The 15,009-nt window shown below is 47.1% G+C and overlaps 1 protein-coding gene across 3 annotated transcripts in view; it reads right to left on the bottom strand.

Annotated features, from left to right (window-relative positions):
* IGSF3 (immunoglobulin superfamily member 3) overlaps positions 1–15,009 on the bottom strand; it is a 94,234-nt gene that overhangs the window by 9,409 nt on the left and 69,816 nt on the right. For all 3 annotated transcript variants that reach the window (XM_037998045.2, XM_007977429.3, XM_037998046.2), the window contains 2 exons: positions 4,945–5,355; positions 906–1,313 (listed from right to left, as the gene is read on the bottom strand). In XM_037998045.2, the coding sequence (XP_037853973.2) occupies positions 906–1,313; positions 4,945–5,355 (819 nt within the window). The remainder of the gene's footprint in view (positions 1–905; positions 1,314–4,944; positions 5,356–15,009) is intronic.

Here is a 15,009-nt window from a genome sequence, read left to right as displayed (position 1 = left end):
GCAAAGGACATGGGAATCCTACATACCGTAGCTTTAATTATGTGTTTAAATGTGCAACAACAATTATATCTAGTAATTATATGCATTTAGATATTTAGAAACAGCAATAAAGGCAAGAAAAACAAAAGGCCACACAGAATAGTTATTAGTACTAATAAAATTATTGGGACCAGGCGCGGTAGCTCACACCTGTAATCCCAGCACTTTCAAAAGCTGAGGCCGGGGCGGTGGGAGGACAGTCACAAGGTCAGGAGATCAAGACCAGCTTGGCCAACATGGTGAAACCCCGTCTCTACTAAAAATACAAAAATTAGCTGGGTGTGGAGGCATGTGCCCAGCTACTCGGGAGGCTGAGGCAGGAGAATCGCTTGAATCTGGGAGGCGGAGGTTGCAGTGAGCCGAGATAGCGTCACTGCACTCTGCACTCCAGCCTGGGCCACAGAGTGAGACTCCATTTCAAAAAAAAAAAATTATTGGAAGTCAAAGAGTGAAGACTGCACACAATTCATTATTTTCTATTTAAAGCATGTAAATCGATTATTTTCCACTGAAAATCCACAAGCCAAGTTTTCTTAACAACATGGTTATTGTTTCAAGATTTTTGTCATATCCGCCATTTGTTCAAGTCTGGAAAAAGGAAGTATTCTATGACCTGGAAAAATGAATGGCCAGATTTTATTCTAATTAATAAATCAAATCACCTTATGCCAAAGCCAGATGTGCAATTTTCCATTCACAAGAAAAAAAATTCAGGCAATTTTGAATATAAATGCATACACATGTAGACACTCATATATTTAACTGCAAATAATTTATTAATAAACTAATTTTATCCAGTGCATAAAATAGTTTACTTAAATGGGAAACACCAGAGGGAGTGGAAGCTTGGGGACATGGACTCTTACCTGGTCGCATGACTGTCAGAGCTGTCTGGCCAGCGGTGTCCTCTGCCCGTTTATACCACATGCCACTGGGGCTGGGCAGCCACTCCTCCACGTGGCAGCTGTAAGTGCCGCTGTCCTGCACAGCCACGTTCTGGATAAAGAGCCGGTACACGCCGGGGGAAGGACTCTCCAAATGCAGCCGCCCCTTCAGATTGTTCTTGGCTGCCTGCTCTCCGTAGTGGAAGGTGGCGTCACGGCTCAAGCGGGCCACAGTTTCCCGCTCAGGGTGGTTGGGCTTCCATACGAACCATTCCACCACGAGCTGGGAGGTTATGCTGGTACGGTTGAGAACCACACACTCCAGCTGCACCTGCCGGGTCTCCAGAACCGACAGGTTCCCCTGGGCTTGACTGAGCCTCAGGCGGCTGTCTGGAACAGTAAGGGAAGAGACGTCAGTGACAAGAGAACAACAAGCAATTCGTATGCACCCTTTCCCAGGGTAGGTGAATGGGTGCCTTCCAAATACAGAAGGACGGCAGCACACACTCCATTAGGAGAAACGTTTCTCATATGTGGCTCCCTGAACATTCTGAGTTCCTTGATCATGTGTTAGAATGCCTGGGTTTCAAGGAGTTCGGCTATCCCAAAGTCATAGCCCTCATCACTTCTGATGCTCACAGGAGGATTAGTGCAAGCTGTAGAGACTGCACATCCAAATGACAACGGACCACAAAGCATGTGGCTGGCCGAGGCAGGTGGCTGGGAAGGGTCAGGGAAGGGGATGGTGAGAAACCTCTGAAAAGCAAGAGTAAACTTTTAAAACTGACCATATGATGGCTAGAAAATGATGAGCTGCCAACCACAAAAGAACTTCAGGGGAAACCCAGTTTAATCTGTTCATGTGTTAGCCCTAAGAATTATAGTCCTCAATTTCCTTACAAAAACCCACACAGGTTCCCTCTTAGGTTGGGAATGGAACTAGTATGACATCAGTAAAGAAAAGACTGCCGGGCAAGGTGGCTCACGCCTGTAATCCCAGCATTTTGGGAGGCCGAGGTGGATCACTTGAGGCCAGGAGTTTGAGACCAGTCTGGCCAACACGGTGAAACCCCATCTCTACTAAAAATACAAAAATTAGCCGGGTGTGGTGGTATATGCCTGTAATCCCAGCCACTCTGGAGGTGAAGGTTGCAGTGAGCTAAGATCGTGCCACTGCACTCCAACCTGGGCAATAGAGTGAGACTCTGTCTCAAAAAAATGAAAAAAAAAAGAAAAAGAAAAGATTGTTACTGATGGAACTGGGTGCTTTGAAAACTCAGCCAAGCAGAGTCTCCTCCATTAGAAAAATGTCTTGAATGACAGCATGCCCTGATGGCATGCTTGTAATTTCACAGGGGCCCAAATGAGTCTATCAGGACCAGAGATATCTAGAAGCTGTGACACTATGAATGCACAGTAGCACCTCAGGAATGAGACTTCTGAGTGACATCAGAGGAGGGGAGGTTGGGCACTTTCACTCCTTACTTTCTACACACTTCAATACTGCCTGGATGTTTTACAACATTCATGATTACTTCTGTAATTAAAAAGTCAGAAAATATAAAACAACAAAATATATTTTAAAATACCAGTCTCCCTTTCTCCCTCACCATCCAAAAAATAAAAGAAGATATTGCCTCTGGTTGTCTCAGGGTTGAAAGGTTATTTTTTTGGTTGAGTTTTGTTTTGTTTGGGGCAGTTGTGTGTGTGTGTGTGTGTATGTGTTTTCCAAAAGCTCTGTAAGTGTAGGCTTTCTCAGCAGGGAACAGAAAAAAAGCAGAAGCAGAGAAAAAAGAAAGAAAACGACACAAATCAAAACTGTCAACTGAAACGGGGAAAGCTGTTTTACTCGGTGTCCTCTGAGTTCCATGTTTACAGTGTTAAAGTTCACTGTAACAGAGACTTCACTAAACGTGTTGAGGGGGATCCTTCTAGTCCCTCCGCACCATCCCACTTAGCTTGACTGTAGTCTCAGAGAGGAAAATCCCCTCAATAAATTTAGGATCCTCCAAGAATCTCTTGGTTCCAGTACAAATGAGGAAAGGAAAAAATGATGATGACTAGAGCGGAAATGCAGAGTGGTGGGGGTGCTCATGTTCTTTCAGTAGAGAAAATAATCAGAACTGAAAACAGATGAAAAATAGGAACCAAAAGAGCACTGGTGGGCCTAATGACAACCTTCCATTTTCAAAAGCCCCAGGGACTGGCCTGAAGTCAGGACATAGGTCACCGAAAATGCCAACGGGAATCACTTCAGACCAGAGCTTCCTGTTTAACGCACCAGCAGAGGTTAGCAGAAAATGCCACTGTGAGGTCAGTGAGAATCTCTGGAAATATCATATCCTCAGGCAAAGGAGGGGAACAGACCCACTGCATTCAGCAGGGGACAGGCCACATCTGGAGTCTGGTATCGGGTTCCACTGGCTTACTGAACAGACCTCCTTAGGAGACAAGTAATAGTGAAGAAAACCAATTCCCTAGGCTTACTCAGGAGGCTTCAATTCTAGTAGAAGAGATAGAAAACAAATGTGTATATATACACATTCCAGTAAAAAAATAATAAGACACAGTAACCGATAAATCAATTATAAGTCAATACTTCATAATTACTTATATATGAATAAATAAATTAACAGAATGTCAGGTGGTGATATGTGTTGTGAAAGGGCCGGGGAAAGGAAATCTAGAGTGATAAGGGGGCTACATTTAAGTTAAAATGAGCTACGAATCCCCCTTCACGGAAGAGCAAGACAAATGAATATCTATGGCCAACATGTTCCAGGCTAAGAGAACAGTAAGTACAAAGGCCTTAGGGTGTTCAAGGAAAGCAACCATTTATTCCTTATTCAACCAATATTTACTAAAAGTACCATGCCAGTGGCTGAAGATATAAGATACAGCCCTGTCCTCAACATGCTTACAGTGTAGTATAGAAGAAATGCAAACCATTATTAGACTGTGTATTTTAGAAGGGACCCCTATTGGTATAGGAGAAATTAGGGTAGGCTTCTTGGAGGTGGTGCTGGATGAAGTCTTAGGGATGGGGTGAAGACAAGGGAGAAGCAGCAGGAGAAACACATTCCAGACAATGAGGGCAGCACAAGCAAAGGCATGGAGATGAGACTCTGAGTGGTAACACAGCACCTCCCATGGCCCATCAGGAAGGATAGGCAGCGACAACAACAAATTGTAGGGATGTGAGAATGAGGGATGGAGAGGCCCTTAAGGATCCACTATGTGAGAAGAAGTTGAAAGAACTAAAGATCTTTAACAGAGAAGGGGAGACGGAGAGGGGCATACACTTCATGTATTTGAAAGGAAATGACCCAGACCTCTCTTCGGTTGTTCCAGAGGCAGATCTAAAATGGGAAATTACAGGACGGTGAACTTTTTAACAATCAGAGCTGCCCAAAAGTGGAACTGAGGCTTGCGGAGTGAGTAACTCTCCCTCTCTGGAAGCATTCTGGCAGAGGTTTAGTGCCACCTGTGAGGCAGAGGAATAAGGGCTACACCATGGGGTCAAAGAAGGGCCAGAGGAGGAATGATTCAGTTTGGAGATAGGAAGGGCTTGTCTGGGCTGGGCTGGGAGCTAAGGAAGAAGGGGGATACAGATGCATAAAACCAGAAAATGCCTTCTAGGTAGGAACTCTGGGTGTGGAGCTGGTGCCAGCCCAAGATTCAGGGTGCAAACTGCAAACCCAGAAGGAGAGTCAGGAGCTGCCATGAACCCTGCCTTGCCACATTTTGCTAACCACAGCTGCCCTGCTCCTTGGTGAAGATGGTGTTCACAGAAGCAGAGTCAAGGATGTTTCCATGAGTCTGCCGTCAGCATCAGAACCCACTGCAGGTAAAATGGATGGGGTCGCAGTGTGCTAGGGCGATGGTCTGTGTACCTGCACCCACACCCAGCATGCACCTTGCAGACAGTCTCTCCACACCAGCCCCATAGAGCCCCACCCACCCCCAGGCAGTCGCTGCACTAAACCCACTGGCCCAGGACAGCCGTGCCATGCGGCCTTACCTGGCTGTTTCACAGTGACTTCTGTGCGCCCAGAAACCTCCTCTGCCAGCTTGTACCAGGCGTAGTTGGGGCTCAGCAGCCACTCCTCCACGTGGCAGTAGTAGCTGCCGCTGTCGCTGACCTCGGCTCTCTGGACCGTGAGGCTGAACAGGCCCCCCGACACATGCCTCTCAAACTGGAGCCTGGCTCTCAGGCCCTCCTCCTCGGCGTAAGTGCCGTATTCGAAGGCGGAGTTGTGGGTGGTCTTCAGGATGAGCTTGCCGTCCGCATCCGAGGGCTTGTGGACGTACCAGAGCACCGCAAAGTGGGAGTTCTGGCTGGTCTGAGACTTGACTGAGCAGTTCAACTGAATGGGCCTGTTTTCCACCAGGGTGAGGGTCCTCTTCGATTTGCTCACCTGCAGCTTTGTCACTGCAAAGGAAAGGGGAACAGAGGAATCGCCACACACTCCCAGAAACATGGCCCATCCACCCCCAGGCCGGGTTTCCTCCAGCACAGTTCCTGGGGGATTTAACACCGACTGGCTTCAGTGTGAGGAAGGCAGCACGGAGCCTAGGCCACCCCTAAACATCCTTCCCCGTCTCCTCCTTGCCATACCCCTGGTTTAGGCCTTCACCATCTCTCCCCTCTCCGCTGCCTGCACAGCCCACCATCACAGGGCCTCCTGGGGTGATCCCGCTGAAATACAAATCTAGCTGTATCAGGTCTCTGCTTGAAAAGTTTAATGGCTCCGAACTACCTAAGGGCTAGAGAGAAACAATTCCTTTTCACAGCACAAAGTCCCTTCAGGATCTGGCCTTCACCCAAGTGTCCTGACTCATCTCTCACGACTCACCCTCAAGCACCCTCCACAGGCGCACGCACCTGGTGCAGTTTCCCCTGAGCGTTGGCCTTTGCCTTGCTGTCCTCTCTGCCTGTCTCCTTCTGCCACCTCCCACCCTGACCCTTCTCTCCACTTACCCCTCGCTCCCGTCCCCCTGGGCTCGATACCCTTCCTCAGCACCCTCTATATATCTCTGGACTGTGTGTCCTCATATCTCTCTCCTATATTCTAAGATGGTGAGCTCCCCCAGGGCAGGGATCAGGCTCTTTCCACTCAATCAGCCAGTATTTACAGAGACCCACTCGGTTTCCCACAGGATGCTAAGTGCTGGGGATGCCCTGAAGAGTAAGCCGGAGACCCAGCCCTCATGGGGTGGACTGCCTAGTGGACATTCTCATCGATGCAGCCGCAGAGCCTAGCACAGCGCCTGGTCCAGGAAAGCGTTCAATCAGTGCTTGCTGAAATAGGTGAACGAGTGGGTGAGCGAATGAGAGCGCATTGGAGAAACACAGCAACAGGTAAATAGAGGATGCTGGGGGGGAGGGGGCTTCCTCTGTGGGAGTGAGAGAGAAGGCCAAGAAGACAGCAAACCATGGGACAAGGCAAAGCCAACTGTAGTCCTCCCTCCTCCTCACTGTCTCACTCCAAAAACAGACAAGAGGGCAGCCTGTGGAGCGCCTCCCCAGCAGCTAGTGGCAAGAAGCCAAGGTGTAATGAAATCCATCTTAGGAAGGTGATTTGAGATCTTACCCACCCCATTCGGCTCTGCGTTCCCCCACCCACCCACCCTCTCCCGCTACTAAAAATGAAAAAAAAAAAAAAATTCTAAGTTCCTCTTAGGAAACTAATAGTACAAGCATTGTTCCACCTCCACCACTCTCTTCACACTTAGTTTTTTGGCCACAGGGACCAAACCACTTCCCAGCTGAGAAAGAAAGCAGGGGCAGGGTGCAGATTCCACTCAGGTACAGCAACCTGGGCCTCCTCCAGCTGAACTTGTGTGGAGGGCAGGGGCAGGGGAGGGATGCCTGGCCAGGCTCCAGCACTTTGCTGGTCAGACTCTGTTTCTTTAGTCCAGCTCAACCCAGGGAACTGCATCTAGACCCAGGACCCAGCTCACTGGTCATGACCCTGGCCTGCCAGCTTGCTTAAGCTTGGTTTGGCAGCATCAAGGGTTGAGTCCCATGCATCACGAAATCAAAACTTGTGAAAGTCACAGACTGCCACTTGGTCTCCCTATAACACACAGACAAATGTTCTGAATGGGTGGAAGGATTTAGCAAGCCAAGGTGTGGCAGAGTCCAATTCCCAATGCTGAGACTGAGCAGCACTGAGGAGCATCTCCCCGCAGTGAATCAGACATTCTCTCCAGGAAGACCTGTTGAATTCACAAACCCACAGACCTTCTCACACCATCAAGAACACACCAGGCACCATTTAGAGAGAAATCCTGTGTGCCACAGCCCCACCCTCCTGGGTTCATCTTTTTTGTTAGCAAGTCCAATCTTCTGCCTTCTCCTTCTTCAAACACAGGAAGTCCTCTAGGGCACATGAGGAATCCAGGACAGGGTTTACCATTAAGCTCCCAAGCTCTGGAATGTAGATTCCCATTCGCTTGCCAGTCGACTTTTCAGATTGGATTCATATAATACTTGAAACAACCGGCTCCCTTTTCATTCCTTTCCAACCCAATTCACCGCATGCAAATGATATCTATATCAGTGCAAATGACACCACCTGAATTATCTGGTTCTTCGCCAAAAAAACTGGGTTGTTCAGCAACGGAGTAGAAAGAGCTTTAAAATGTATTATTAATTGGGGCCAGATTATTTTTGCAACTGTTACTAAGGAAACCTCAATTGCTATAGTAACTGCATATGTTAAACTGGAATCCTATGACTAAACTTCTATTCAGTCACATGGTCTGAGTACAAGAATCCAAGGAAGAGAAATGTTTCAAAGCATTTCCATTTTTTTTTCTTCCCATGTCAAAATATTGTGAAGTGTTGAGAAGCTTGAAAGAGAGGCATTTTTAAAATTTGGTGCATGTCTGACAGGTGGGCAAGGGGTCAGCTCCTATTCTATGCTCTGGATTTCCTCCCACATCTCCAGGGCAGGTAGGACCTTTCCTGAGGCATGGGGGAGACTGGAATCTCCACATACAATTAAGGAGCCCTCCCCTGTCCTGCCACAGCCCTGCCCTGGGCGGTGTACAGCTTGAGTGCACCACCTTCCTCTACAGGGCTAGGAGAGCCCTGCCTGCTCAGAGACCACAGGTGTTTTCATCTTCAAAATAAGAACAATATGTCTCTATCTCCATTAGGAGTTTTGTGCAGACTAAAAGCAATTGGCTATAAAAAGAGTTTAGCACAGAACCTGGTATACAACAAACACCCAGTGAATTTTAGCTATTCTCATTCCTTTTTGTTTTCTGTGCCTTGTCCTAAGTTCAAAGTTCAACACTTAGATTGGGAGTTGTCAAGCATAAGTGGCAATCTTCCTGTTCAAAGTGCTGTTCTTGGATCAGCAGCACTGGGAGCTTGTTAGAAATGCAGACTCTCAGGCCCCACCCCAGACCCAGTAAATCAGAATCTGCACTTTAACAAGATCCCCAGGTGATTCACACGTAGCTTCAAACCTGAGAAACCCTGGACTTGGCCGTGTGAGTGAACGGACTTTGAGAGGCCATAAATGCAGACGTGAAAGAAAAGACTAAGGCTTGGTTAACCCCCAACAGCGAATTGGCAGGAGGAAGAAAGAATCCAGCAAGAGACAGGAAGAGTGAGAGCCGCTCCAGCTCACGCCAGCAGCCGTGTTCACAGCAGCCCCCAGGCCCGGGCCCTGCTTGAGGGAATGGCCCTTTCTTTCTGCAACTGGAGAGTTTCCTTCCCAGGCTTCTGATTAAAACTTGAAAGATCTGTGTTTTGTATCGTAGGAGAGGCTGTTGTGTTTGTTACAAGCCAGGATAGGGTGGTTTCAAGGTGAGACATCAGGAAGAGGGAAGAACTCCGCAGCGGAGACCAGCAGCTTTGTCAGCCAGCCTACCCTCCCTTCGGATTCCACTCTGTGCGTGTTCTTCTCACTCAAAACTCATTTATGTCTTCAATAAAGGATTCCCTTACGCTCCACTATAGCTCTGTTACTGCTGCCTTACAACGAAGGTAATTTTTCAACAGTCTTCTCTTACAAAATTCTAAGCATATTCAGGGCAGGGACTCTGACCCAATCATTGTTAAACTAATCAATGAATGGTTGAATAAATGTGGTTACTTTTTTCAAAGGAGAGGCAATTCTGATTTTGACAGAAGAGAGAACATTTCGAAAGGTATGTGGTCTCTGAGCTAGGCCCTGTGAAACAAGCAGAGAAGGAGAGTGAAAGGGCACACCAGAGAGAGAGCACAAGTGAGGAAAGAGGACAATTACCCTGCGCAGTCTATTCAGGGAGGAGCACGTGCTCAGGTGCAGTGGATGAGGTTAGAAAGGTAAGCTTCGGCCACACTGCAAGGGGCCTGGAGCTTGTACTTGATCCTGACCACCTGTGGCCCTCAGGGTGCACGCCATGGATCTGCAGATCAGCATCACCTGGGAATCTGCCAGCCCCTGCTAAGTCAGAAAAACTGCAGGTGAGGCTCAGCAACCTGCAGTCTTATGAGCCCTCCAGTCCATTCTGATGCACACTCAAGTTTGAGAAGCCACAGCCATGCTGCTGAGGTGGCTGCCGGTAAGTCTGAAGAGAGCGGTTTCTGTGCAGTGGTGTGGAGGAAGACGCTGCTCTTTATGAAAGAAGACAGTAATGCCAGAGATAGAGGCGGCCAGTGGCTGTGGCAGGAGAGATGTTTCAAGTGGAGGGAAGCAAGTCAGACGAGAGACAAGGAGAGAATGCAGGGTAAGCTGCCTGGGAAGCCAGTGGCACAGCTGCCTGCCAGTCAAATTGTTACTACCCCTGAGTCCCTCTGTCCTTAACACCCCTTGGCTCTCTGCTCCTTCCACATGACCATTCCCTATTTGGGCCCCAGTGATCTCTTTCTCAGACTCTTATAATTGGCTTGCATCCCTCCCTCTCAGCCTAACCACAGTCAGGAGATTTTCCTAAATGGCAAGCGGGGCATGCTACTGCCCACGGCTGCCCACCCCACAGCCCGTGACAGCAGTTCTCAATAAAGCAGCTAATCGCAAGCAGGTCTCTGGTTGCCATATTGATTTGGGGAGGGGTATATATTCAATGGAATAAAGCCATTGAAGATGTAAAATACTATCTGGGACAACTCCATGCAACAAAACTCTGCCTCGTGTCCTGTGTGACTTTCGAATGACATTCATATGGGCAAAACTTATGCCTCTGAGTCTAGAACCTACTTTCATTTTACTATCATCACAATACTTTTATTTTGCATAGTTTTAATATGTGCCAGGGGCTGGGCGCGGTGGCTCAAGCCTGTAATCCCAGCACTTTGGGAGGCCGAGACGGGCGGATCACGAGGTCAGGAGATCGAGACCATCGTGGCTAACACGGTGAAACCCCGTCTCTACTAAAAAATACAAAAAACTAGCCGGGCGAGGTGGCGGGCGCCTGTAGTCCCAGCTACTCGGGAGGCTGAGGCAGGAGAATGGCGTAAACCTGGGAGGCGGAGCTTGCAGTGAGCCGAGATCCGGCCACTGCACTCCAGCCTGGGCGACAGAGCGAGACTCTGTCTCAAAAAAAAAAAAAAAAAAAATATGTGCCAGGTCAGTCAAGAGAAGATTTTCCTTTGTTTTGTTCAGAATTGTAGCAAGACTTACTCAGGACTTCAGAAACCCTGTCGGGATGGCAGTCCTGCTCAGGGTGCCAAGTCTGATACAGTGACTGTCAGTGTGCATTTAGAGGCAGCGTTGACTGTGACTGTGCCCCCTAGCATAGCTGTCCTGAGCATTTACACATTGAAACACATTATTTTACTATGAACTACTTTTTTAAAAAAACTTTCTTTATCCCACAACTAGGAGAGTATAGCAAATTTTAAAGATGATATGATTAATAACGTTATATTGTATATTAATTTCATTTCTGGGTAAAGGGAATATATTACAAAAATGGAGTGCATGATCTGGGTATGAGCTAAAGTCCTATTTCTGAGTTTAGGATATTCTTATTTATTTAGCAAACTTTCATCTGGTCCTATGTGCTCAGCACTATTCTAAGCACTTTATAAATATTAACTATTTGGTCCTCACCAATCCTATGAAATAAATATTATTCCCAATTTTATAAAGACACTTGCCCAAAGTCACACAGCTGGCTCAGTGGTAAAGCTGGAATTCAAACCCAGGCCATCTGGTCTGTCCTTGCTTTTAGCTATTACATATGCCCACCCTCACCCCATGCTCCAGTGTACAAAATGGACTTCTTGATCCCTGCCAGCTTGTCTAGGGGTGAACCCCTCCCAGACCCCATGCTTTAGTCATCTCAAGATAAGCATGTGCTCCCACCCTCTGTGACTGTCTTTATTCACACTCTTCTCTGAGCCCGAAATGCTCCACTCCTCCTTCCCAACCTACCGCCCTCACCCCTACCCCACTCCCTCCTCACACCTCCGGCCCCTGCCCCTGCCCTGTGCTGGCTCTGCCTCCACACCTGTAATGCTTTTCTGCTCTCCTCTGTCCCCAGGCCTGCTGCCTCCCACAGAGCCCACAAGACAGGAACATGACACACCCATCTCTGCAGCCTCACCAGCATGGCAACCTGACACTTAGTAGGTGCTCAAACATGCATGCAGAGAGACAGGGAGGGAGGAGCAAGGGGAAAGTGGCAAGAGTCTGCAGGTGGAAATAGCTAATGAAGGTAACCCAGATGTGCCCTACCCTGCCTTACCTGTCTGCAGGCAGGGCAGTGACCCTGGCTTGTTGATGCCAAAAACAAGTGTCCCGGTGTTACCATGACAACAGGCCTGAGGCATTGGGGAGGGGCTGGGCACTCCTCTTAGGGGCTCTTGCACTCACGCCCACTCTATCTTGGCACAGACAACAGGCAGAAGCCACCTGGGATGGAAGAAGGAGAACCCCAGACTCCCCTGAAAGAAGGTAGAGGCCAGTCCTCTGAGGGATGGGACAGCCAGTCACCCACTAGAATGCGACAAGGAGAGCCAGTGTTCACATGCTCTGGACTCAGGGAAGTCAAAGAAAAGCCCTCTGCTATCCCAATCTGCCAGGTCAGCAATAAGAAATAGAAGAAAACCGATTTGGCAACATCCAGAGGGTATTAAATATTCATCCTGACTGGCCATCAGTAAAATCCCAGCAGAATACACCCTCTGACAAGTCGGCTTTCCACTACCGGAGGCTGTCCTCCTGGAAGCTTGTTTATGGCTTTGTCAATTTTAATGTACAATATTTAATAGCCAAACCAAGATATTGTCGTAAACATTTGGAAAATGAGTGCTGACATTTCCCTTACTGCTTCTGTATTTAGGGATGTGTAATTGGTGGGTGTTTTGAGCTAAAGAAAATCAGAAGGAAGCAAGGCAATTATGCTTCACAATTAAAAGAGAAAAGAACTGATTAAGAGCTAACAATCAAATATGTGAACTGGCTGAAAGTCTTGCCTAAGCGCCCCTGGAGGGGTCACACTGCGTGATCAATGGGGATCAGACTAAGCTAGATCAACGGCAACGTGACAGTGATGGCATTCCTTGAAGATTCTGTTGGGGATGTGCATTTGCAACAGGAAGCACGCACAGGGAATGGTCAAATAACACATCTACAACAAGTCAACTGTGCCATCCAACCAGAGATTCTGATGAATACTGATACGGGGGCAGGATTAGCAGGTGGCTCCAGCAGGGACGAGTCTGGGGCACAGACCACAAAGTAGATTGCTGCGATAAATGATCTCACAGCAGTGGAAGGCTGATGGTAAATGGACCAGCGTGAGTCAACAGTCCCTGGATTCCTATTTCATTCCGACGGAATAAGAATATTCAACACAATATTCTTTAAAACAGGGGTAGCAGGAGACATTTCTATGGAAGACACCAGAGCAGGGCTAAGAATCTAAGTTTTGAGGGGCAAGGTATGCAGGGAGAGCAAAGGAAGGGAGGACAGCGCTGGTTCTGAGCTCTGGTATCCCCAAGTCTTAGAGCCACCTTGTGGCAGAAGCTGGAAGAATCAGGAGATAAAAGAGGCACAAGGTAAACTTTTACACAATCAGCAAACTGTCTTGAGGAACCTCCACAAGTGTCTTATGACCCCAACTTCTAAAAAAACAAATTTAAGGATTTGCTAAAGGGGATTAGGAAATCAGGGGTGGTTAACCAGAGAGAGGAAACATTAAATACAAGTATACAGTATCAAAGAGGATTCTTGAGAAGAAAAACACATGTCTAGAACATATTTTATAACATAAAATTAGGAACTTGGACTCTGGAGCCAGACTGCCTGTCTGGACTTGAATCCTGGCTCTGCCACTTACTATGGCACACTGGGCAATTTATGTAACTTCTGTGTCAGTGTCCTCATCCGTGAAGTTGGGTAAAACGGTCCCCCTCACAGCACTGCATGGATTAAGGAAGGAGGAACTAAGTTATTATGTGTAAAGCATTCACAGTGGTTTACAAGAAATGCTCAGTGAATATTAGCTGCTACTGTTGTTACTACTAGTAACACTAGTGCCATAACTCCTCCACATCATCAATCTACAAGGAGAAAATTCTTCTGAGAAGGACACCATTAACTGAATGCAGAAAGAGTAATCTCTGATTACACAGCCTTTAAAAAGGTCAAAGTCTCCCTACCTCAATTACTTTTTAACAAGGCACACCTGGATTCAAATCCCAACTTCACCGCTACTCACTAGGTGTTTAATTTGAGCAAGTGAGAACCTCTCAGAGCCTCTGTTACTTCATTTGTAAAATGGGAAAGCAATATGTTCCTCCCAGGGTTGCAGTGAAGATTAAGTGAGATAATATACACCAAGCGTCCAATAGTCCCCAGCACACAGTCAGCTCTCATGTATTTTTCCACTTCTATTTCCCCAGAATGAATGCGCCAGCACCCAAGTATATAGGAAAAAGAGTAAAAACTCATATGAAGCTCTCTGGAAAATATTAAGTGCTAAACACATAAATATTTAATAGAGGAGAGACAGTAATACTTAAGGGGATGCACTCTCCTGGTGCCTCAGCCACCCTCTGGGAGTCCTGCATGGCCTCAAGCACCCACCTTTGCTCTTCCTAGCCTCCAAAGGGCCATAAAAGTATATTACTGTGCACCTTTAAGTAGAGGCCTCATAACAGCCCAAGTACAGTGATACCCGTAAGTCCCCTCTGCCAACCACTGTTCATTCTCACTTTACAGTGAAAACTCAACAGAAACCAACTCAAGACACCCAAAAGACGTCCTCAGAGCAGATCCGGGGTCTCCCAACCCTCCAGCTACTTTATCTACCTGGGAGGCAATTATGGTATAAAGGAAAACGTTTGCTCTACAGAAGTCAGAGAGACCTGGGCTCCAATCTCAGTTCAAATCTCAGATTTGCCACTTAACCAGCTGGCTTGCCTCCATCAAGATTCTCAACCACTTTAAGTCTTGGTTTCCTCATTAGCAAAATAGAGATACAAACACCTATGTTATTAGGTTGTGGGATAAATTTAAAAAGAAAACATGAGTAAAGCACTAGGCACAAACCTGGCATCCAAGAGGTACTTCATACATATTTTTTCCTGTGTGCCTTTAGTAACACCATAAATTAAATAATTAGAACCTTCAATGAATTAATTCTGGATTCTTCCCTTAGGCACTCCAGTCTTAGATTCCAAGTAGTACCAGAAACAGGCAAATACTAGGGATGTATTCAAAAAGGCAATGTCAGACAAGGTCTTGGGGTCAGCATCTCCTCTACCTTCTACAGCTGCAGAACCATGTGACAGGCACTACTGCTCAGAAAACTGACCTTAAGAGCCAGAGGAGACCAAAAAAAAGGTGCAATTACAATCCTAATGTACCACTCAATAATGCAGGCAAGTGGGTACCTCGACATTTTCCACAACAAGGGTTCACATAAAATGGCGTCTCTGCTTAACCTTCCATTAACCTGAAAATCCACTTAAGCAAAACAGACTCTTCCCCGAGCGTCCCCAAGTTTAGGCTCTCACTGGCCAAGGGAACAGTCTCATCATTTATACCACTCACTTATTCCAAAATCTGGTACAGAACAGAACTCTGCTATGGGGTTAGAAGAGGTGAAGGAGAAACCCAAAGGTTACCATTAT

Source organism: Chlorocebus sabaeus, chromosome 20 (assembly GCF_047675955.1).
Source record: "Chlorocebus sabaeus isolate Y175 chromosome 20, mChlSab1.0.hap1, whole genome shotgun sequence".
Classification (NCBI taxonomy): Eukaryota; Metazoa; Chordata; class Mammalia; order Primates; family Cercopithecidae; genus Chlorocebus; species Chlorocebus sabaeus.
Note: the sequence above shows the minus strand (reverse complement) of the source record. Positions and strands in the feature narration are given on the sequence as shown.